The 26,242-nt window shown below is 41.1% G+C and overlaps 1 protein-coding gene across 1 annotated transcript in view; it reads right to left on the bottom strand.

Annotated features, from left to right (window-relative positions):
• Positions 1–22,355, bottom strand: part of ZNF827 (zinc finger protein 827) — an 87,269-nt gene extending 64,914 nt beyond the window's left edge. Inside the window, exons 1-4 of the mRNA XM_074154976.1 lie at positions 22,253–22,355; positions 21,140–22,150; positions 14,260–14,432; positions 2,130–2,607 (exon numbers count right to left, since the gene is read on the bottom strand). Coding sequence (XP_074011077.1) covers positions 2,130–2,607; positions 14,260–14,432; positions 21,140–22,150; positions 22,253–22,355 — 1,765 coding nt within the window. The remainder of the gene's footprint in view (positions 1–2,129; positions 2,608–14,259; positions 14,433–21,139; positions 22,151–22,252) is intronic.
• Between the last annotated feature and the right edge of the window lie 3,887 nt (positions 22,356–26,242).

Here is a 26,242-nt window from a genome sequence, read left to right as displayed (position 1 = left end):
GCAAAAATAAATGTTCATTTAAACCATCAATATTCAATAAGAATAAGTGTCAAATTCTAAAAGTCTATATATCTATCTACTGCTTCTTCCTTAGCCACAAGGCCTGTCAGAGAAGAAAATTAGATTGTTTTGACATAATTTGGTCTCGACAAATCTGTGTTGGCTGTTACAATTGGCATATACAATTTGAGATGTCAAAAGATTTATATCATTGAAAAGGTAGGGCCAATAATTGAAGTTCTGATGGGCCTAACAAGACAGTGTCGTAATAAAGAAATCACTCAAAGGAACTTGGTTCAGCACAGCAAGCAGTCAAAAAATTGCACCTAATACTTAGCCAACTTGCTAAAAGAGAATTACTTCTATTTCTACTCTAAATTTGTGCACGCTGTATGGCAGAAAGCATGAGCTAAATGTATATAACACAATATAAATCTCAGGAGAAAAGAAATTCCTTTCCTTTTAGCATTGCTCTTCTGGTGTAATAAACTTGGTGACTGGCAGTACATTTTAATCCAAATATGCACACATACAAAACTGCAGATACATCTCACTCCCCCAGTGACTTTATAACATGTTGCTAGGTAACAGTGCATACAAGTCAGGTTTCAAGACCTTTAGTAAGTCACCATAAAATAACTGCATAGGCCTTTTGCATGAATAATGTACATTTGTATCCTTTTTCTGATGCCAGTAGATTAGATACTGAAAACATGACTGTCTGCCAAACTGTAAACAGCTCCCCATCAACTGCTACATGAAAAACAACACATCAAAATGTTGTATGTTTTCTCAGCTTTCAGGCCTTCCCCCTTTTTCCTGCTTTCTGCTCTCATTCTTGCAGCCATCATAAGCACTACCATCTACCAGTCAAGCACAGTTCATGTGTAGAGCCACTTAGTGCACAGCAACCCAAATTTAAGACAGACATCGGAACAACAACACATACGGGACAACTATCAGACAACTTGAAAATATGGATTTCATATAGAATCCAAATTCAAAACGCAATTAAAAAATGTATAAGCAAAACAAAACAGAATCATCCTCGCTCATCTTTTATCGGTCATAATAATAAATTATTATCAACAGATTTATTTTTTAAAGGTGAGGTTTCTGTGGCTTCCAACCCACACCACAAACCATTTGTGCCAGCCCATTTCACCTCCTGCTTGTCCTCAGCTCTTTTCCATTTTCCTGGTTGGCTCCATGAAGCCTCAGGCTTGATTTCTTGTGTTTACCCATTCTACTCGATTCCCCACAGAATGGCAATCCCAGTGGTATAAAGGTATGGGCATATGAGGACAGCAAGCCTTTCCAAAATAAATGGCTGTGGTTTCATCAAGGCTATGGCATGAGCACAGAGCTAATTCCTCAGTTTACCTAACAACAAAGTTTGAAGTATTCAGTCAAATCAATAAAAGAGCACATGAAATATAACAGATTCGCCCTAAACACATCCTCCACTTCAGAGTTTCACATAAGAATATCATTCTTACAGCAATAATCTGACAGTGAAAGAAAACAAAATAAATACATGCTTTGCATTAGATGTGGATTTCAGTTAAAATAGTAAAAAAATTTAAAAGCTGTTCATGGATCTCTAAGACTACCTTTTTCAAATGTTAATAATCAAGAAATGCAGTAACATTCATACTTCACACATATTTACTAGTTAGACCTCAAATACTACTCTGAAACGAAGGTGACCAATACTTTATTGATCCTATTTAACAGATGGGTAAAGGCAGAAAACTTTAGAGCTAAATTCTCTAACATGCTGGGCACTTGTGACTCTTGGAGATTTCAAACCAGAACCACAGGTATTCAGCATGCCTGAAAAACACACCAAAGGAGATTTGCCAAGGTAACTGTCAATGAACATGAAAGCCTGGATAAAAAATTCTCACTCCCAATCCCAGTAATTAAACACACAAATCCCTCTCTTCTCTCATTGTTTCCCCTCCTCCCTCCATCATGCACCTCTCCTTATCAAAAGAAACAAGAAATTATAAGTTAAGAAGTTGCAATGTTTTTCTCCCTGCAATTCCATGATTTAGCAAACCCAAGGCAAAGTGTTTCCTAACCCATAAAGGAGCAGCTGACGCTGCTGCTTGCTGCTCAATTACCTGACAGCTTCATAAGAAAATCTGATGCCATCTTGACAGAGATGTCTTGGCTGAATAGTGCTGATGCTGTATTGGCGACAAAGTCAGAGGAGTCTTTCAGCTTTGTGTTGTTGGGGGCTCTGTCAACAGTGCTAAGAGCAAAAGGTGCAGCTGAGATGCCACTGTCATCTTTGGGCTCTTCTTTCACTAGTAAAGGTGGAATACTAGGCTGCCCAGCCACATCAGGTGTTTTAGTTACAGATGCTGATCCCGTAAGGTCAGGTCCACCTCCTTCCCTCTGTGGTCCCGGGCAGGGGTCACTATTTAGCTGTGGTGACCCCTTCACCTCAGTTTCTGGTATTTCCTCCTTCACTTTGGATTCTGTCCTGAGGAAATGTTGATGGCAACGCATATGGAGTTTCAGGCTGAAGTGGCGGGAGGAGGTAAAAGGGCATAGCTGGCATTGAAAGGTCTCACCCCTGTCTTGGTGCTGATGAACCTGGTTCAAGAGGTGAAAGATAAAAGCATGTATTAAGCAAAACAGTTTACTACAGCTCACTAGCATTATAGAAATCTCAACTCTACACTTCTCATGCCATTTTTTTAAAAAAAAAAAAAGTTAACTAATGGATGAATTCATTCTGAGCACTTGGAACGAGGTCAGGCACTAAGAACAGTAGGATTCTTTCACACATAAGTTAAAGAATATAAACATCAGACTCAACTAAAAAAAATAAATCAGGAACATCTGTTTTGCAGCATGGAAATGATGAAGTCTGCTTTGGATCAAACAAAGTCCTTACAACTGGATCCCGATGACCTGTCAGTGCATAAAATGACTTCCAAGCTATAACTAGTAGCTTTCTTGATTAAAAAGCAAACAAACAAACAAATCCCTATCTATTATATGTTCTGCTAAGCATGATCCTTATACGCTACCTCATAAATAACAATTGTTCAGAGCAACCCAGAAAAACACCAACCTGCACAGCAACGTCCATCATTGATTCATGTATCACCAGAATAAAAACACAGCACCTGGCAATACCAAGGCACAACTGAAACAGTTTGCTGCAAATCAATTCTACCAGAAAATAAACAGCTCAGTTACCATAAAATACAAACATGAGACATGGTGTTTGCCATTTATTCTATTTTATCAGCCAATTAATGATCACAGTTAATTTTACTGTCCTCATATTTTGACTGCAGGCTCATTCTCATAGAGACTGCATGCTCCAGTATGACTACAATGATGCTGAGCCCAGCATAATAGTGGCAGGTATATTTAAAGTTTTTTCCCTATAGCTTCAGAAATGGATTTTAAATCCTGCCAGTAGCATTCCAGGCCACTCCCTGCAGTCCCTGCAGATAGACTGGCAAATACATACATTTTTTCCCTACTAATTGATGAACATGTGATCAGGACAAACTGGCACCAGACTGAGCTCCACACGTTCATTTTCAGTTGTGACTGGAGTTGGTTGGAAACATTTCAGTGAGACAGATTTTTGTTGGAAAATGGCAATTTGTGTAACGCAAAATATTTCACCTGAAACACGGAGAGGTTTGATGAACTCTTGGCAAACAAGGCGTGATTCCCCTACCCCACTGAGTGGCACTCTTCCCCCCAGCTCCCTGGGTTTGGCTCAGAAGCAGCCAGCTGTGCCAGGGATCCAAGGCTCGCTGCTGTAGCCTGGGAGTCCAAAAGCCCTGAGAGCTCAAGCTCTAGTGACAGCTCAGCTCTACACCAGGAAGCCTGGAAAACCTAGCTTTAACTAAGGCTTTCAGCATTTTCCAGTTTCCTGCAGTGCTGGGATTTAGATCCTGAGAGTCCTGGTGCAGATGCTGCAGAGCTCTGGGGTAACCAGTAGCATTTCACAAACACAGCTCTGTCAAAATTCAGGTTGGAGATTCACAGAATCACAGAATGGTAGGGGATGGAAGAGACTTCTGGAGATAATCTAGTCCAACCCCCCTGCCAAAGCAGGTTCACCTACAGCAAGTTGCTTATGATAGTGTCCAGGCGTGTTTTGAGTATCTCCAGAGAAGGAGATTCCACAACCTCTCTGGGCAGCCTGTTCCAGTGCTCTGGAACCCTCCAAGTAAAGAAGTTTCTCTGCAAGTTCAGATGGAATTTCCTGTGTTCCAGTTTGCGCCCGTTGCCTCTTGTCCTGTTGCTGGTCACCACCGAAAAGAGTCTGGCCCCATCCTCTTGACGCCCGCCCTTTAGATATTTATAAGCATTGATGAGATCCCCTCTCAGTCTTCTCCAGGTTAAACAGAACCAGGTCTTTCAGCCTTTCTTCACAACAGAGATGCTCCAATCCCTTGATCAACTTCACAGCCCTTCACTGGACACAGTAATCCAGATGTGTCCTCCCCAGGGCAGAGTAGAGGAGAGTGTAGATTTGGCCCAATTCATTTTCTAAGAGGAATTCAGTCACAGGTTCATATCCAGCATTCCCAGCTCTACATACACATGACCTGAATTCAGGTCTGCTAAAACGTGATGCTGGGAAACGTCCCTCTTTTAGCCCTTTTTTTTATATTCAGTGAAGACACATTTCATTAGGGGTGTATAACTTTTCATTCAGTAGTTCTTCGAGGGCTCTGGAGATTAGGTACTAAACAAACAGATAGGAAGAGAGAATTTCTCTTGGCCAGCCACTTTCCAGAATGACATTCTCAGTATAGTATAAACATGACATTCATAGACAAAGTAATTCTGGAATCTTAAAATTGCACCTGACAAGAAAAAAAAATTGGACACTAATGCTAACCTAAGACAGTTTTAAAGCAACAACCTTGCAGAAGAATAGCAGCACAATAAGTTCTAAATATCAACAGGTTACAACAGAAATGCCAACCAGATTGCCTGTCTACCCTACTGGAAACAGGATAATCTGTGAGCAGAGCAGTGTGTAAGCACTCTTCACGAAGAGCACCAAGATGTACTAATGGTAGCAAGCACTCTCACCATGGCAACTTTATCTCTTACACCCACTGAGATTCTGTGTGCCAGGGCTTCTTCTCCAGGATCCCCTTCAATCAACATTTCCCTGCCTACATATTTAACCACTTCTTCTAGAGACCCCTTATCACAATCATCAATATGGTGCCTTCTGAAGGCTGTCACTGCTGCAGTCGGGTGGCAAAGTGTGTGGGAGCCCACCTTCTCTTCCCAGGAGCATGGCATGCCACCCCTGCAATATCTTTTGAGAACGGATGAGAATAGGAGGGGACTGATTCATCTGATTTGGAATTTTCTCCTGCTCAAAGACAATTGCAGCATCACCAATGGATTTCTCATAAAATAAAGTATGTTTATAACTCGCAGGCAAGGAATGACAGATTCAAACCCAATATTTAGAGTTTTGAAAGGAAGAATTTTAGATTTACAAAAAAGCCCATATGAAACAACATCAAGCCAAATATTTACCTCCCAATGTTCTGGGTCCAGTCCCACCACAAGACATTATTTTAAAAATTGAACGCTATTGGAAATAGAAGCTAAGAATTAAAGTCCTTCTAAAGGAAAAACCACCCCTTATTTTCTCATTTGACAGCAGCTAAAAGAGCCAAAAATTGCCATTCTATGTTATTCGGAGGGAAAACTCAAGGCAGCGACTACTTGCTGCAGAATAAGAAACAAGAAACCCTGTAGAGCTATAAAGAAAGCCACAGGGGAGATCCAGGTCATGCAATGTTACAGTCCAAAATCATAGAATAGAATGGTTTGGGTTGGAAGGGACCTTAAAGATCATCTAGTTCCAACCCCCCTGCCATTGGCAGGGACACCTCCCACTAGAGCAGGTTGCTCAAAGCCCCATCCAGCCTGGCCTTGAACACTTCCAGGGATGGGGCATCCACAGCTCCCCTGGGCAACCTGTTCCAGTGCCTCAACACCCTCCCAGTAAAGAAATTCTTCCTAATATCTAATCTAAATCTCCCCTCTTTCAGTTTAAAACCGTTATCCCTCATTCAACATTCCCATTCCCATCTCTCCTGTAGGCTCCCTTTAGGTACTGGAAGGCTGCTATAAGGTCTCCCCAGAGCCTTCTCTTCTCCAGGCTGAACAGCCCCAACTCTGCTGTCTTCTCCCTCCATGAGACAGGGAATGGCTCTTGCACTGTGCTAATGCTACCCAAACCATCAGATGGCCTCTCTAGACTCAACTAGGCTGTTACTCCAAGAACCACAGGTAGGAGGAGACAAGAGGGCAGCTGACAGGTTTTCTCTAAAATCCCACTCTGAGCCCAGCTACTGCCAGATTTGAATCTCTCTCAATTATGCTGCAACAAACTATAGTGCACAACCTGCTCATATAGAATAGTTCTTTCAAAACCCCAGAAAAATTATGTTTGACTTACATCAGAAACAGTTAAGACTCCTACCTTCTGAGTTTATTTTATTTAACCATGGATATTCTTCTTTACAGTGCAAAGTACTTTTATCATTTTTATTTTAACCCTACAGTCTTTCCAGTCTCAAGTGCTATTTCTCAGTTCTAAGTTTTTCCAGTGTGTGCTTGATACAACATACGCAATAATTTTCAACATAACTCTACACTCCTGTCCTGGCTTGAGGTAAAACAGAACCAACTTTCTGTTCAGTAATTTTACTTCTCAGCTAGGCCTCTTCTAACTCTTTGAAAGAGCATATTGTGCAGAAAACTGTTCATTCTCAGAGTGATAAGACCGATGTTTGTACTTCATGCCAAGGAATGGTTTGCAGAGAGCCTCTTGCTTATACTTATTGCTATAACAACCAAGGTCAGCTAATTTCATTACTTGCCCCATTGGAGGGTTGGAAACAGAAAAGCGTAGAGGGGTCCCACCTGCAGGGAGGAGCAGACAGGACAGGTGACCCCAAACTGACCAACAGGGGTATTCCATCCCATCTGCCCCATGCTCAGTATAAAAGCTGAGGGATCAAAGGGTCAGCTCTTCTTTCTTCAATGGCTGACGTCTGAAGAGGACCCTGTCTGTTCATCTGCCTTTGATCCTGACCCGTGTGTTCCTGACTCCAGAACTGGAATCCAGTTCCCATCTGTTGCTGAGTCTGGTCCGGGACCTCCCCAGTGCCTGCTGGTGGCGTCAGCCTGCAAGTTTGATACGGTTTTGTATATTTTGTTTCTATGTCATTATTTTATTTTTATTTTAATATTCATATTTCATTAAAGTAGTTTAATTCCTTCTAAACTCATAAATCTCCTTATATCTCCTCCTCCTCTCCTTGGAGCAAGGGCGGGGGGGGGAAGTATCTGTCGCTGTCATTGGCCAATTTGGCCTAACCCATGACAACTCCTTACAAGCTTTAGGCCTAGTTTGAGGATTTGGGTACAAATTATCTATTGGTCAATTATTTTTTTTTAAATTTGTTTCTTTGAGTTTCTCTTGTTGCCTCCTCCTTCTATATTACAAGAAAGAAAAACAGAAGCCGTTCAATTTATCTCCTCTATCACATGGCATTATTTTGATCACACCTCCTTTCTATATCTGGCAGTCCTATTCTTTTCAGCTTCTTTCTTCAAGGGAGTTCTTGCCATCCCACTAATCATTATTAGCAGCTTTTAAAATCCCTTCTATTTCTGATATATCTTTTTGATGTAGTGACCAGAAGTGAGTATCATAAGTGGCAGAATACCATATGTTAATAATAGCATTGTAATATTTTCAGTGTTACTTCTGTTTTATTCTACAGACGTTGAAATATCTAATGTACTTTTTAACCACTGCTGCTCATGCCAAGAAAAGGTTTTCATTGAACTGTCTACAACAATACTCAGATACTTTCCCTGAGTAGTTACAGTTCATTATATCAGACAGCCAGGTGCATGATTAGACTCTTGTTTCCAAGGTGCAGTACCTTGTATTTGTCAACAATAACTTCATTTGCCCCCTTGTTTATCTGTCAGCCAGCCCCTTTTTATTCCCTTTCAAGCTTTGCCTTTTCTAATCTTGACTCATGCACATCAGGTTGTATCGTCTACAATTCTCTTACCCACAGTCATCATTTTGTGCTGATCACATTTGCTAAAATATGCACAATTCCACTCTTGGTAATGGAACAACCCTCTGTTAGCCTTTTGTCATACTTTAAAAATTGCTAATTCCTTCCTACCCTTTGTTTTACTGTCTCTTGGTGAATTTCTAATTTGCCATAGTACATCACATTGCTTAATTTATTTGGCAGCTTCTCACTGAGAAGCTTTGCCAAAGGCTTTTTTAAAGACCAAATAAATTTCAACTGATTCTTAAGTCCATAATTTCCTGACATGCTCAAAACATCTTAGCAGAAGAACACGCGATTTTCTTTTACAGAAACCACATGTCCCTATGTATCACATCATTCGTATCACAGTATTTTTTCTGTTACATTTTTTGTTGACATACTAACATTTCTGGCATCATAAGCAGTTTCTTGAATCATCTTTTCATACTTAAAAGCAACATCCCTGCTGATTTACCAGCCGATTTAAGTCATGGGAAATACACACTGGCCCATAGAGATGTACCACAGCTACAAATACACATGATCACACCTAACAGGGTACAATGGGAAGTAGGGGTGAGGGAAATGGTGACACAGGCATGTCCTGCGATTTTATAGTACTGGTGAGGTAGATCTTTTCTTTTCCCCTTCCTTAAAGAAGGAGTAATGCTTTGCACAGACTCTTCCTTCTAGTTACGAGGCACAGGAAGGGAAGGATTGGTATTCACCTTTCTTTTGTGGGACTTAACACGGTTTTTTGGCTGTTATTTTTCAAACACTCAGAATAAGAGGAAATGTTTTTTCTGAGAACCTTCATTCCCAAGCAAAATCAAAACATAACGGGGTTGTGGTTCTCAATCCATTCACTGCTATATTTGCTTCTGGCTACTCAGTCTTTACTCTCTGTAACAGAATTATCACTTTGTTTTTCTTTGCCTGCTATAGGTTTTCATTTTCTCACCGTCTTTCAAGTGGATTAACATTTCCATGAGAGGGGCATTTGTTAAACAACTACTGCAATCAACAACTACTACAACCTACCCATTCAGCCATACCTGCCTACTCACTGATTTTTTCTGTTTGTTTAGGGCTTATTTTTATTATTTTTTTTTTAAATCTCTTTTAGTAAAATGCCTTCTGTGTCTGCATTTGAGTACAGTTGAGAGGTCTCCATTTTGCATCTATCACGTGCCCTCTGCTTTTTCATTTGATGCTCTTTTCTGACGAGTTCCCTCATTTTTAAAGTATTGCACTTTCAGAAGTTTAGTGCTACAGTGCTAGTTTTGATATGATCCTTCCCCTCAGGACACATACATTATTTATAGAGTATTTTCTTTTTGAAACTATTTCCTTGCTTTGGTTGAAAGTAAAGGAAAAAAAAAAAAAGAAAAGCTTCTCTGCAGTGCTAGACCAGACTATGTGTTTCAAAAAAAAATTTTTTTGTATTTTTTTTTCTTTAAGATTTAAGGTATCAGTGCATTTCCTGTCTTACCCCTTGTCTCATATGCAAAAAGTGTCAAGAATAAAAGGCAGATACTTGAAGTCACTTGTACCTGTCTGAGACTCGGGGCACAGATTTTCACTTGTTGAAAAGCTGTGCAAGTTTGCATTACCTCCCCTTGGCTGAGGGGAGGTAATGGAATCACAGGTGCTTCCCAGGACTCTTTAAGGTTAGCTTAAACCAAACTAAACAAAAAACCCTCCCATAAAACACCGTCAACCTCCTTCCTCCAGTATAGTGAGGACACTTTAAAATAACCTATCCTATACTTCACTAAAATGAATTAGGAATGCTTATTCAGTTGTCTAACCCTAGCTGAGGAAGAACGAGGGAAAAGGAAATCACCAAGGGATAGTGAGCCCCTGGCTACATTCTTCAAGGACTTTCCTAATTCCCACTATCATGTAATTAATAGCCTCTCCCTAATCAGGAGACTGATTATAACCCTCTTCATATTACACAGTTATATTAACCTGAGATCTCACTATGTTGTCCCTCTTCAGAAGAAACAGAAGCAGGAAGGTCCTGTGGTTGAGCATCACGTGACCTGCCTGCCATTGCATCTAACTCCTCTGTTAAGCTTAGTCTTCCCTCTCCTCATTTTCTGTCATACCATCATGCTTCAGCACGTGTTCACAATACCAACCTTCTTTTCCACTGCTAAAAGAGCTAGCTCACCCATTTCTGCCTTATGTCTATATAGCAGCACAAGGAACATTTATAGATATTATTTTTGGCCATATGCTCCTCTTCCTCATCCCCCCTTCCAAGAGCTCAGGATAATATCCTGTTGCTTTCTTGGAACATATCTGTATGATCTCACAGCTTATCCGTCTACCAGTTGCTGAGGAAGATATGTGCATGATCCAAAGACACCAATTGGCCAAAGTCTGACTGATGCTTGTGGTATTGCTCTGAGGTAAATTTAATCCCTACTTCCCTACCAGGAAAAACAGAAAAGCCTGAATACATCTTGCTGAATTACACCACCCCTTTCTGTTTCCTTCTGCAGAAGTAATACATAAGATACTCTCTCAAGAAGAAAACAACGTATTCCAACTAAATATATGTTTAGATAAACAGAGAGAATGACTCAAGCACAACCCTTGCTGGCTGCTTGGACAAGACACCTCTCAGTTACCCATTCATTTTGTCCAGCTTCATGTTCAGTATTCTCAGCACCCCTGGAAACCACGCTATGATACTGGAATCAAGTCCTGTGATGCTATCTCCAGATTCCTGGGAATAAGGGCCAAAACTTGTGGTTATGCATGTACTATAATTTTTCTCCAAAACAGACTAATAAAATTCTGCACCGTGTCTATTTTAGGACTTTTCTAAGGTGCCTATCAGTGTGGAATCTAAATGCCATAGAACAATTATAGATAATACCGTGTGCCTTAAAAGGCAGTCTACTCAGTCTCCCTTGTTCATTGTGTCTCTGTGTGGAAACTTTCCTTCTGCTTCCCTTCTTGCCTTTCACTTCCTGGCCTCCAGTTGTGAGTTGGTCCTGGCAAAGTGCCCTTATTGGAGGAACGCTTCATCAACATGGTGGGTAGCACATGTAGATCTGAATACAGTCAGGGCTGGAATCAGTCCAGCTCTCTGCTAATATTTTCTCTAGCAGGGGACAAGACACCAAAAATGTTGGCAATGTTGTATTCTGGGCCAATCAGTTTGACATGTTATAATTACCATAAAATTACACAGTATTTATATTATATAGTTATTATTCATTAACCTAAGGATACACAAAATAAGGAAGGCCCATATGGCGACACACACAAACCACTCATGGAAATTACATCCCTAAATGACTCGTTTCAATGGAAAATGCTTGTAAGAACCTAGAAAAAAAAAGAAGAGGTGCTTCAGCTCGGGCCTATGCTGCCTAGGAGGAAACAAAACCAACACTATTAGTTTTTGAGGACTGCAGCTGGACAAAACACCTCAACAGGTTTTGCTTGTCATCCTTATCAGTAGAACATAAACCCTGAAAACCAAAAAGCAGCATAAAGGAAAAAAGCTTGGCTTGTGATAGCATCCTAGAATAAAAATTGGCTTACAATGAATGACAAACACCAGCCTAGTACCCTAATTTTGAGTAGCCTTTTTGGTTTTGCAAACATGTGTTTTCACCCACAGCCACAGTTGACTCATGGGGAGGCAGAGAGGGATGGAGAGCTAGAGGCAGGTCTACCTTCATGGGTTGCCTGCCAGGAAAGAGATAAGGACAGGTAGCTCCCAAAGGATCCTAGGACAATGAAGAGAACTGAAACATCCGATTGGCATTACCAGAACGCTACATCCTAAGTAGCTCCCATCTGTGCTGCACCATTTCTCATGTGTATTCACTCCAATTTGAACACTGTTGGTTTATATGTGTGTCAGTTATTATAATCTCATGCTTGTTTACATACAGATTTAAAAGAAGCACTTCTTTTATAATGAGAAAGTAAATCTGATATTTTTTATTTTTAATCTCGTTATTAATTTAAACTTTCGCCAAAGGGAATTAAAATTAATTTGACACTGTTTAACAGATGACTAACATGCCCCTACCTCATTCACCTGCCTCAATTTTGATGTGATAGAAAATATTTTTACAAATGGCCTACTTGATTGAGAAAAATGTATGAAACACACTGAAATTAAGGTAAAGCACTACCTTTCAGATTCTTGTACTTGTGATTCTTTACATCTATCCATAAAACTATAACAAGGACAAAAGACCAAATACAGGACATCTCGTTTTGTAAGACAATTGCTTTCATCTTAAATAGAGAGCAGTTTTACCAGCAAAGACCATCATAACCTGCATGACTGGACTGCACTGACTGAGGAGATTTCAGATCTTATCTGCACAGTAAAGCTAAAGGAGACTGTAATCTCTTACATTGCACATCAAGCAGCACCGGGCCTGACTGACTTCAATGATATCTAACCAGGCATTACTTGATAATAGTTACTATATCACCAAATAATTAAGACTACATTTACCTGTTTGTACAAGGGGTCTGTTTTAAGATGACACGGGATCAGTTAATGAAGGGGTTTATGTTAGGCAGGGCACAGAAAAGAGCACACAGAGACAGTGAAAAAGTCCCTAATTTTCTCCATCGTACTACCTGTGACCACCTATGGAAACCACCATGCCAAAAAGGAAGGGATAGGCCCTCAACATGCAAATAATAATTCCAAAAAGGAAAAAAAAAAAAGCAGAGAACAAGAATTTCTGCAGGGAATAATAGGCATATCCTTTCCAAAGCAGGGGACAACAACAGGTCTTTGCCAGGGAATAGCAACCTTTTAAGTGATGCATACATCTGTGCAGGCTGTCAAAAACTGAACACAAAAAAACCCCTTTCTTACCATGCTGTGTTGCCATTCTTTCTACCCATCTACTCAGAACAACCGAGTCCTCTAGTCAACATGGGACACCAAATCCTAAAAGAGCAAGCCGTAAACACTAAACCTACTCATACCTGATGAGGATTAGCATCATACACCAAGAACACCTGGGAATGATGCTTTGATCCACAGTAAAAGAGTTAAAGGCCGAACCTTCAGATTTTAGGGGGATGATTTCAGGCCCAGAAAAGACCTAAAACCAGCAAGATCTCCTGTTGCAATCAGTGGAATAATCTGAATCATTTACACTGAAGTGAATAGTTACTTAGGTGTAAGCAAAGTTAGACTCCTGTCTCATGATCTCAGATTCTTTAATAGCATATATGAAACCTGAACAGGCATTTCTGTCCCCTTCCACACCAGCCTGATACTCTGTTACACACATTTGTCTAAACCAGACAAAATACTAACTATAATAAAACACTTCACTCTGTTATAAAACTCAGCTGCATTAATAAGGGAAACTTTTTGCGCTTCAGCTTCTTCATCCATGGGCTAATGGGACAGGTATTATTTTTACTTCACCAAGCACGTTCTACGGCTTGCAAGACCAGGTACTTTGTATGTTGCAACCAGCTAAGCAGACACAGAGTTTATTTACATTTTTATATTTTTCTGTATCAACACAGATGTTGCTTCCTTCAAATGTCATCTTCGGTTTGAGCCTAAAACCTAGGCTGAGTTAGTTAAAAGCACACTTTAAACTTAGTGGAAACATTTGAAAACAAAACATTACAATATAATCTGTCATTCATTTTGTTTTGGATCCTTTGCTCCCAAAATGCCTGCAGTTAAAACCTACAGCGAGAAAAAAGTCAAAACTGCAGGCCTGTCCATAGAAAGTAACAGGGAGATCCCCTGCTAGCAGTGGCCAAGCTGCTGCGCCCACTTACTGTGATGCAAGGGCATACAGAGATACTAGCCGGCACCCTGAAAAGCAGCACTGCTGTGTTTGCATAGTGTCACATCTCAGCTAACATCCCTAATTCTGGTAGTTCCAGGTCCAGAACTAAATCCGTCCCAGGCAGCTTGTGCTGCACCATGTTGACATAACCCAAGGCACATCGCATAAAAGGGAAAGGCAAGCAAAGGGGAAGAAAGTTATTTCTCCCTCTTTTTATGGTCTCTTTATTTAAATAAAAGCATCATTAGTAGTACAGCTAGGGAAATTTTGTTCTTGTAAATGCAAAAGGTTAGATTGATTATTCAAGTGTTTTGATTGTCAGTAAACACTTCTCTTACCTTCATGTGTGATTTGAGATTGTCCTTGCGTGCACAGCGAAATGGACAGAGTGGACACTGATGACTTTTCAAACCTGTATGAATCACCATGTGCCGTTTCCAGTAACTCTTCCTTTTGATAACCAAACCACAGATTGGACACTGGAAAGGTTTTCCTCCTTCTTCTTCTGAGGCTTAGCAGAAGGGGAAAGAAAAAGAGAAGATCCTTTACCGCCACTTGTCAAATACCTTCCCCTTGTAAACATACGCAAGATATCATTTTTCAATGCTAGAATCTCATCTGCAAAGAGACACAACAGTCAAACAACAACAGGTACCAGAAATTTCAGTTCCTCCCCCCTGCATATCCTTTTTTCCCTTAATCTAGTTATTCTCCCTCTAAGAAAGGTCACCATAATTTATAAAGGTTAATGTCCCAAACATCCTTTAGCTAATCAGTATGGGATGGTACTTTATCTCACCTGGTCCTAATGTTCCTTATAATATAACTGAACTGAGATGGATGTCTCTCATAATCATCACTTTGCAGCTTCATTTCCTATCAAAGGCCAGTTGTATTAGGTTATGGAAAATATGCTTAACTGTTAAAAAATGATCCATTTCCATACCTGATGGTTAGCCAGCAGGGGAGCAGGATATAAAGCATAGAACAACCCACAACTTAACTGGAAAGCATGCTAGTATTGCATATCAGATATATTTAACTCCAGAAGTGAATGGCTTCAGAGCCCCTGCTGTTGAACTTTAGTTAAGGCTTGAGCAGAAGCTGCTGCAACTTCAGCAATCAGGGGTCTTCGGGTTGTGGGTTTTCTTCTGCTCCTCTAGTTGCCAGGGCTTTAAATCTACTGCCTTCCTAAATGTTTGCACTCTGCTTTACTGCCCAATTCACCTAAGATAAGAAAAGGATTTGGTGGCATTTATCAGGCAAATATGGTTAGTCTACTGAGGGCGGAACCATCTCAAGGTTGAAGGAAAGAGAAATTCCTGCTGCTGCCACCTTTACACAACTAACCATTCATTCATCCTCTCACCATGATTTCCTCTGCTTATTATAAAGAAAGGCCTAGTATTACTGTGGAATCAAAAGCCTTTTTCTTCACTGTAAAAGATAGACTACTTTCACGTATCCAGAGCTCAGCAACATGCATCCTGCTATTTGGAATTTCTCTCAGAATATTTAATCCCATTATTATCAGTTATTTCCTACTGATCAGGATATAGCAAACATCAAATTCTCTTGAAGAAGAACTAAATGATAAAAACCTCCAGAAATATTTTCATATCCTAAAACATAACTCTTGCTATTAGGTAGGAAACAAAAACGCTGTAATTCAATTGATTAAGTAGTCATTACATAAGTACAAAAAAAGGACACATTGTTAAAACACGCACTTCTGCAAGTTCAGAAATTGTCCTTATTAAATAGTCTATCACGCTCAACATATTATCAAATTGTTCCCCTCTCTGCACCTCTAAAGAGTATGTGAAAGACAATCCTATAATTGATGGCATTTCAGGTTTTAAATATCTTTACTTCTTCACAAAAGGCAGGAGAAAGACAAACCACAGAAAACAAAATATATTGGTAGCATTTTTACCTATCATTTCTCTTCTTTCTATCATATCTTTTCTCCAGCCTCTGGTTATCAAAGGATACAGAAATGTGTAACAAGGTATTAACTGTTTTCCACCCCATTAAAAGTAAATCTGCGAGCAAGATGGCTTAACAGTAACTTAACACATTACAAAATATGCAAAGAACTGGACTGAATGCGTGTGACTTCACCAATTAATGGCACACAGGAATTATGTCAATGCTCTCCAAAGCTGAACCATGTTAGCTCTTCACTATACTACATAAACCTCAGCACAAGAAAAAAAAAAAAATCATGGGCTTCAGCTTTCCTTCATTTACATTGATGTCTATTTCATGTCACATAGTGTCAATTAGTTGGAAAGAGTGACTCCGGTGAGGAAAAAATCAGCCAGGGTTTCCCAAAGAAGCTTCAGGAACAAAACTGCAAAATTGCGAGCACTGCAGGCAAAAGGTTACACCAAACAAGCATTCAGTCAATAAAAGAAGGGTCTGCCACCCACACTCTTTCAAAAACAAAATCGGAACTTTAACAGATTTCAGATTTCCCTTTAAATTTCACCCCAAACACACGAGCATTTTATAAAATTGGCAATATTAAGAGATTGATAGAAAAGTTAGTCTTCTCTGTACCAGTTTACTATAAACTATGCAAGTAATGATTAGGTCCACCAAACCTGACATACAGTTTCAGAGATGACTACGCTCTGACAAGCCATGGCTCCAGCTTCTTGTGTGTAACAATTCTGAGCAAATAGCTCAACATGGGGACAAAAGAGCAGCAGGCATACTCTTTGTTATTAAAATATTACTCTTTAAATAGCCTCCATCTTTGCTGTTCCTTACTTGTCAACATCTAATTAATCTCACTGAGTATTGATCTCATAACCAAAGCTACATGTTGCTAGTAGGTAAGTAAATCAGATTCCTAACAACAAAGCAAACTCACCAGTGCCTTAAAATTCAAAGTGTAAGAGGGGAAAAAACCACCTCTCAAGCTATGCCTACTGGGAACAGATGTCTCTCTCTGGGAACAAGACAAAAAAAACCCATAGAATCATAGAATTGTCTAGGTTGAAAGGGACCTTTAAGATCATCTAGTCCAACCATCAGCCTAACTCTGATATTAAAAAAAAAAAAAAGACAACAACCCCCCCCCCCCCAAAAAAAACCCAAACAAAAAAACAAACCAAAAAAACACCCCCCCACACACCCCCAACATGACTAAGCCATGTTACTGAGCACTATGTCAACCCATCTTTTGAACACCTCCAGGGATGGTGCCTCAACCCCTTCCCTGGGCAGCCCATTCCAATGCTTAATAACCCTTTCAGTGTAAAAATCTTTCCTAATATCCAATTTAAACCTCCCCTGGTGCAACTTGAGGCCATTTCCTCTTGTCCTGTTGCCTGTGACTTGGGAGAAGAGATCGACTCCCACCCCTCTACACCCTCCTTTCAGGGAGTTGTAGAGAGCAAGAAGGTCTCCTCTCAGCCTCCTTTTGTCCAGGCTAAACAACCCCAGCTCCCTCAGCCACTCCTCATAAGACTTACTACTCTCCAGACCCCTCACCAGCTTCGTTGCCCTTCTCTGGACCCGCTCCAGCCCCTCAATGTCCTTTTTTGCATTAAGGGGCCCAAAACCAGACACAGTACTCGAGGTGGGGCCTCACCAGTGCCCAGTACAGGGTGATGATCACCTCCCAAGTCCTACTCGCCACGCTGTTCCTGATACAGGCCAGGATGCTGTTGGCCTTCTTGGCCACCTGGGCACGCTGCTGGCTCATGTTCAACATGTTCAGCACCCCCAGGTCCTTTTCTGCCAGGCAGCTCCAGCCACTCTGCCCCAAGCCTGTAGCGCTGCAGGGGGTTGGTGTGACCCAAGTGCAGGACCCGGCACTTGGCCTTGTTGAACATCATACCATTGGCCTCAGCCTATCAATCCAGCCCGTCCAGATCCCTCTGCAAAGCCTTTCTGCCCTCCAGCAGGTCGACACTCCCACCCAACTTGGTGTTGTCTGCGAACTGACTGAGGGTACACTGGATCCCCTCGTCCAGATCATTGATAAAGATGTTAAAGAGAACTGGCCCCAATACCGAGCCCTGGGGGACACCACTTGTGACTGACCTCCAACTGGATTTAATTCCATTCACCACCACTCTCTGGGCCTGGCCCTCCAGACAGTTTTTAAACTGCCATAAAATCCCATCCAAGCCATGGGCATGCAGTTTCTCCAGGAGGATACTGTGGGAGACTGTATCAAAGGCCTTGCTAAAGTCCAGGTGAACAACATCCGCAGCCTTTCCCTCATCCACCAAGCAGGTCACTTTGTCACAGAAGGAGATCAGGTTTGTCAAGCGGGACCTGCCCCTCATGAACCCGTGCTGGCTGGGCCTGATTGCCTGGATGTCCTTCATGTGCTGCGTAATGGCACTCAGGATGATCTGTTCCACGACCTTCCCAGGCACCGAGGTCAGACTGACAGGCCTGTAGTTCCCCGGATCATCCTTCCGACCCTTCTTGTGGATGGGCATCACATTTGTTAGATGCCAGTTGGCTGGGACCTCCCCAGTTTGCCAGGGCTGCTGGTAAATGATGGAAAGTGGCTCAGTGAGCACTTCTGCCAGCTCCCTCAGTACCCTCGGGTGGATCCCATCCGTCCCCATAGACTTGTTTATATCCAGGTGTTGGAGCAGGTCCCTCACCACCTCCCTTTGGGTTACGGGGACTTCATCCTGCTCCCCGCCCCTGTCTGCTAGCTCAGGGGTCTGGGTACTCAAGGAACAACCTACTCTACTACTAAAGACTGAGGCAAAGAAGGCATTAAGTACCTCGGCCTTCTCCTCATCCTTTGTCACTATGTCACGTCCCGCATCCAATAGAGGATGGAGATTCTCCCGAGTCCACCTCTTGTTACTAATATATTTATAGAAATTCTTTTTATTGTTTTTAACATCCAAGGCCAGGTTAAGTTTTAGTTGGGCTTTGGCCTTTCTATTCTTTTCCCTACATGGCCTTACATGTCTCAAGGAACAATCAGACACACACAAAAAGATAAAACATTATAAAATGAAATACCATTTTTTGCCTTTTGTTCCATAAGGTTGTAGGTGCAAAAGGAAATTAGGAACGTGCAACATTTATTTTCATGGCAAATATACATGCTTAGCTGCCCTCTTCAACTTTTACAGAAGTGAAGTCTTCAATCAAAGGTCATTAAACACTGACCCTTTTTTTGAAAGCTGTATTTCTCCATGGCTGAAGGAATCAAGGAGTCTGGCTGTCCATAATCAACACGCAGATACGCTAACAAATAGCTTGCTTTTTATTTTCAGTCAGTTAATTATTTAGAAAGGAAAAACTTAATAGCATATCAGAAAATGGACTTAAAAGAATTTTTGTTGTCAATACTGCACTATAAAGTTTGCTTGGATGCCAACTGGCATTGGCCCAGTGCGTATGAACTGAGAGGAAACACCCTTCCTCTTGGGATACTAGTCCCATATATTATAAAGAATGAATCCTTGTTCCTTGGTTACCAAGGATCTGAGGTAGTCAGCCCCCGTTGTTATCTTCTAGCAGCACAGTATGCTTGGGCCTTCAGCAAAGAGAATAGTTGCTAGGAATTTGCTGCATCACAGCTAGTTTGGTACAGGGCATTGCCCTAGCATAAGCTGCACAGACAAATCCCAGTTTGCTGGTCAAACACAGAACCTGGATTTTACTACAACCATTTACTTTTCCCCAGTAAAAACTTAACGATGTGAACAGCTTTTTCTCCAGCAGAAAATAAACTAATAACTTCAAATAGATTTTAACCTTACTCCTTTTCTATACATTGATGCTTTTCCTAAATGAAGGCCAGTCTTCATAGGGAAAGTTATATTAAATTAATGCCCACAGTCACACTGGTGTAACCAGTGTGGTACTCCTATTCCCACACAAAAGGGTCTTTTCTTGGTTTAGCTTATGTTACTTCAAAAAGGACTTAATCTAAACTAATGAAAACCTTAGGCCAGACCCATGCCAAGAATAGTTTGCCACTTTAATGGCCTTGGCAAAACACACCAACAAAGCATTTGTAGAACACATGTAACTCGGAGCAAAAAATCTGGTACAGGCTGCACCTCGTTCCATCCCTCCCCCTCCTCTTCCAAGGGAAGAATCAGCATCACTCTCCATCCAAGAGCTTCTACGCTACGAGTTTTTACAAAGAGCTGCACAGGGACAGATCAGACCTCATAACACGCCTAAATAAAAAGGCTAGGTCGGAAAGACGGCAGTGCAACTATGCAACGTCCATGTCAAGCTTCATGTCTGTACACTGACTTACTATATGCCTGTACAGTCAAGCTAGTATTCCTGATAAAGCTGAGCCTGATAAAGCTCTAATACTGAACCACTTTGTGCATCTTGTGAAGGGAGCCGATGTGCTCCCTTCCCCTCTGCAGCAGAACGCCACTCCAGGGAGAACGCTGACGACACCTGAAGCTGTATGTTCTACCCAAAATACGAATCCACGATGTGAACTTTTTTATAGAAAGAGATGAAAGAAACTTTATTTTTCCTTATTTTGAAAATGGATCATTTAAATTTCCCTGCATGGCTTGCTAGTTCTTGAAAGCTTTTGTTACCACAACTGTTTCTTCCTATTCCCTATAAGCCTGATTCCTTGACTGCCAACAGCTGGAACTGGTGGAGGGAAGTCAGAAACGCAAAACGGTTCTTGTTGAGCAAATTGGAGAAACGCAGTTTGCTTTTTTTTAATGACAAAGGATTGTAAAATACCAAACTGCGGAAAAAAAATTTAATGAAAAATGGCAACATAATAATATACTCTGGTAAATTAGGACAGGGTAGTAAGCGATTATACAAAAGTCCATTTGTGACAGAGACAGCAGGAGGGAGAATTCTTCCTTGTCCAGTATTTCAAAAGCACTAGTTTTGTACATGCTCACTGATACCATCAGCCTCCTAACAGGGACACTTTGATCTTCTCCATTAAATATTTTGTGTGGCCTTATTCTGAACTTCGTAAGAGGGGAAATATCATTGTATGGAATAAAAAAAAAAAAAGTACTGTACACTCGCGTCTTTCAAATATGGAAACATTTGTGACAGTTTGGTCTTGAAGTGGTATTTTAAAAAGCTTTTCTACTGATTACCTAAAGAAACTGTTTCTTATTCTTGTGGAATCAAACCAAATCCAGACCCATTGAAGAGATGTTATATAAGCCTATAGCAAAATAAATACATTCCGCTTAGTGGCTCAAACTGTATCCATACCTGTATTAGTGGGTTTGGATGCTCTTCCCTTAGGGACTGGCAGTAACAATAATTCCAAAGACTGTGGTGGAGTTGCTTTCTCTTGCTTCATCTCTGAAAGCTGCAGGGGATCCTCAGCAACCAGTGATTTCTTCTTCTCAGCCAACAGGGTGCCTGCAGCCCTTGCAGCAACCTCCTTGAGAAGGGCAGCTGAAGAGGTCATGGAAGCCAGAGAGAGGAAAGAACTAGCTGGAGGCGGGTGCTCCTGCCCAGGAGTCATGCTTCTTTCACTCACTTTCTTAGATAAAGCTGCTAACGTGGAGCTGGCTGACTGAGAACTAAAAGGTGAGGAAAAAGATTCGAATCTTATAGTGTCTTCAGTCCTTGAAAGAGATTTGTCCTGCAGAACGGCATTGGCTGCAGCTTTCAGTTTCAGGATAGCTGAATCAGGGGACAAACCACAGGTGGTGGTTGAGTTTGGCAGCCACTTACCTTGATTCCATATAAAGTGACTACTTGCATTGTATTGGTCACTTTGCTCCTGTTTCTCAGCAAGCTTTCTGGCAAGAACACTTAGCTGCTGGGCATGATGAGCAGGTGGAGAGAAGGAGAGGTTTGAGCCAAGATTTACAGGGGACTCAACTCTGCCATTGACTGTAACAGCAGCATCCAGCTTGAGAGAGCCAGCCTCCAGTAGTCGCCTCAGGTTACTACTCAGTGGCTTATTTGGACCAGGAGGTTCTTCTTCACACAGAGATGACACATCAGGAGAAAGGTGCTCTTTGCTCTGTAATGTGTCTCTTACTGCCTCATTTTCAATGGAACCCAGCTCCGCTGTGTTGCTGCTAGGAGTTGCACTTCCCAAAGAAGTATCTGGGGAAGTGGACTGCTCTTGAATTCTGTCCTCAAGAGACAACTTAAAGTTCTCCTGGACTTCTCCATATGATGCTTCTGAAGGAGTTTCCGAAGAATTTCCAAACCAGCGTTCTTCTTCACTGAGTTCACCTTCCACTTCTTCCTGTCTGGTACCATCTGTGTGGAACCAAGAACAACAGTATTATTCCCAAATCTGCATAAAATAACTTCTTAGCAGAAAGTATGCCTGGCCTCTGCATGATCCTTCTGAACAGTCACCTAACGTCCCCCTAAAGTGCATGGACTTGGCATCAGCCTGGATTGAGTGACCAAGAAAAAAAGTTTTCTGAAAACAAGTAAGTCTTTCTTTGAAAACAATCATGACAAGCCATTCTTTCAGTCAGTATAACTAAAACAGCTAAAACTGCAACAATACAAATACACATAATATATGTTTGTAAATTGCAAATATTTCATTATTGGTATAGTCTGTACATCCTGCAGAATATTATGAACTCTGTGGTATAAAGCAGGGATTTAATAGGCCCAGAAATTACTGGATACTTGTGTCTTTATACAGCTAGCACAGGAGCGCCTTCAAAAGCACATCAGGTGTGTAGCTACTCAAAGTAGTTTCTTCCAGTGACTTTAAATTTCAGCCCAATCCTGCAGTGACCCCTATCTAAAAGAAAATAAAATTTGTACCAATAATACACAATTCTTTCCTGAATAGCTGAAATGACTAATACATGAATGCAGGCTAAAGCTCTCATCTTTCCAACTGTTTGGGAAAGGAATATCACACACACAAAACTAATCTTTGGGGTTTTTTCTTCTTATCTAGACACTACTTGCTTGTCATTTGCTTGTCATTCTTCATTAATGTAAAAGTTTTAAAGACCGTCCTAAACCAAACTTAGTTTAGCTGAAAAGGAAAAAAAAAAGAAAGAAAAAAAGAAAAAAACAAAGTGTTGGTCTCAATGCAGTTAGTTACATTTTCTCCTCTCTGGTAACTGCAACACATCTAGTCTCTCCTGAGACCTAACTGACAGTGTTTAAAGCACCGTGACCCTGGATTGCTCTTCTTCCTGAGAGGTATTCAAAGTCATACAGACAAGACCAAGACTTTTTTTGCAGATCATGATAGCCAATCAGAATATAGTTAAGAACAACAGCAATGCTAGAATTCAATTCATGTTATCTTCTCTTGCCAGATACCTCTCACATTTCTTGCTTTCAGACTCAATGTCCCAAGTTACAAAAGAATCTTTGTAATCATGCTACAGCAAAACAAAAGGATTTAATATAACCCTCCACTGACATTCTGGAAAAAAGCCTGCATGATATGTACTGTATCTATGATCATGTATTATTCCCAGATTCCCTATTTAATTCCAGCAAACTACAAAACTTGGAGAGAAATTGATGAATAAAAACTTAGATTTTTTTTCTTTTATTATTATTGCTTTGATTCAAATCCAGCCAAATGTATCATGAGTGTAGAGATACCAACATACACTGAAGGCAGAGATATATTTTTTTAACGCTATACAGAATTTGAGGAATAGTCTCTCGCAGCAAGTTCCTTTTACTCAAAACCCCTTGGAAAAAAATTCACCAATGTTTTAAGAGCCCACAATAAAACCACTCCGTTACCTTAGATTAATAATTCAAGCAGAAGAGGGCTTGCATCTTTCCTATTCAAAACAAACAAAAGCCAAGCAAACCCCAAAGCACTTACCTAAAATTATTTTTATATTATCCAAGTTAACATCACAGACACAGCAAGATCAACAATAACGTGCATAAAGGCCAATACCATGCACATTCAAATCAAGAAAATAGATGCTAATCAGTTGAGCCAGCTCTTATGCAGGTTAAAGGAGAACTGAATGTATTCCATTTTCACCCTGTGAACACTTAAAAAGTAACTTGAGGCACATCTGTTCATTTGGGTGCACTCAGATGAGAGATCCATCCACTCATCCCAGATGCAAAGAAGTTCTGGATGGGAAGCCAAAAAAGCATCTTACTGGCACTTTGCCTGAACCGATACACCAAGAGCAGGGCCCATCCTCTGGGACACAGCCTAGAGTTGACACCACTACACAGCTTCTGAGCCAGAGCTAGCCTGCATCCTACCACTTACACCCATGTGTCTGCTTACTTCTGTGTTAAAACAACCCCTCTTATCCCCTGCAAACCCTATTCTCTCCGTGTCTCCGCTGCCTGTCCATAAATAGGGATGGAGAATTGCATTTCCCTTCACTCAGAAAGTAATCCAAAAATTACAGTTTGAGAGATATTCAAGTGTAAATGGTTACAAGAGGAAGTGGATTTCTGTTTTAGAGAAATCTCCAGCTTAATAAACACCCAAATGTCTCTCTTCCTTGCCATGAGCCTCAATTTCTTAATGTTGATGGGCTTCCTAGTCACAACCAGCCTTTAAAATAACAGTTAAATAACACTGTTTTACAAATCTCTCAATCTTGTTCATCCTACTTGCACCGGGAAGAAATTATTCCTTCTCACCTGCACCAGTTTTTGCTCTAACCATTAAAGTAACGTCCCACGTCTTTGCACTATCTGTCCCTCCTCTCTAAAGCTGACTTTCACAGTAACTGAGGAACAGGACACTGGTATTTGGAGTTGATGGTAGGATGGGAGGAAAGGAACTACATCTGCTACAGCATAGCAGCAATATAGCTTTCTTTGACAGTAACACGACTACACTATGCCTGAAACAAAAAAAAAAAAAAAGGTAGCAATAGCAGAAGAGATAGGAACAGGACATAGATTGCCTTGCTTTTTGCAGACATGCACATTCTCAGTTGGTCTTGCCTATGTGAAGAGCAGCCACCAACGTTTTATTGGCAGGGAGCAGCAGGAGTGCAGTACTCCTAATTTAAAGGCTTGCTACCAAGTCCAGAATTTCCCTCCTCTTTGGGTAACGCAGTGAGAGCTCCCCCTCCTGTTACTAATTTACCTGTAACCACTCAGGCATTCAAATCTCCAAGTGGTCTCCAAAACAAAGGGCAAATTTCCTTTGCAGCCTCTCTATCCCAAAAGCCTGCTGGATTTTTTTTTTCACCAGCGCAGTTTCTTTCTGTACCCAGGAACCAGACCTCTAACTGCTGACACAGTTCTAATTTTCCTCTTCTCAGTAATTCCCGCAGTTGCTGCAGTATCAAGTCCACTGTATTTTAAGGCTGTAAGGTTAATGCTTAAAAAGCCAGCATCACTGTCTTAACATGAGCTCAGTCAAACCTCCTTTTAAACAGTAGTGAATTGGTTTAGAAGCATAACAGTGAAGCCTGGCAATTTCATTTCTATGCAAAGTTACCATTCAGGGCCTTCCGGGTAGGATTTCAACCACACCGAGTTGCGAGCCTGTGAGTTTGAACAAGCTTGAGAACTCCAGGAGAAATTAGTCCAATCCACCAATTTTCCTATGATTTCAAATTAAATCAAACCTTCCCTCAGAACTCAGAAGGCTCATGGGACACTCAGACCAGGTTTGTCTGAAACACGAGCCAACCTCGATGTGTCTGTCAAGAAACTTCAGCTGTATTTCACATCTGTGGCAGAAGACCTGCCTGATTTATTTTCCCCTTTTCTCACAACATAGCTAAGGAGCTCCAGTAAGAAGTCCTTGAAAGCTTGGAATAGAAATGTAATAACACATTTAAATTTCTTCTCTCCACCATAAACATACCATAGTTTGTTATTATAGATTTACTTATTAATGTTAAGCTACTGGTGTTTCATTTCTATTGCAGCCTGAAATCCTAAACATGGGTACGAAAGAACATGGAAGTTGCAAAACAGGAAAAGGTAACTTCAGAGTTAGAGGCAAATTCTCACTGACTTCATTCGGAACAAGGCCTGGCTACTCTCACCAACTTTTACCGAGTAACCACTCACCAGATTGCCTCTTCACAGCATAATTCAAGAGTCAAGACCTGTCAGTGCTTCTCTTCCCTGATTTCCATGCCAGTTCTGGAGAGCAAACTGCTTCCCAAACCATTTGTGACTGGCAGAGGCTAGTGGAAGTTACAGGTGTCCTGCTTGCTTCGGGACTACCCCATCACACAGCACCCAGGAGCCTCACACAAGGACTTCCCACCCCTGTCGGGAATGACAAAAAGCACCAAAGTACTGTCGGGCGACTGCTGCCACTGACATAGCCCAATATCAAACAATCTCTGGCAAAGCCCCAAACGTGTGCAGAAGCACTGTCTGAAAAAGTGCCAGTTTCCCTCGCTCATC

Source organism: Numenius arquata, chromosome 10, assembly GCF_964106895.1.
Source record: "Numenius arquata chromosome 10, bNumArq3.hap1.1, whole genome shotgun sequence".
Taxonomy (NCBI): Eukaryota; Metazoa; Chordata; class Aves; order Charadriiformes; family Scolopacidae; genus Numenius; species Numenius arquata.
The sequence above is the reverse complement of the archived record's forward strand: the minus strand, read 5'-3'. Positions and strand labels throughout refer to the sequence as shown.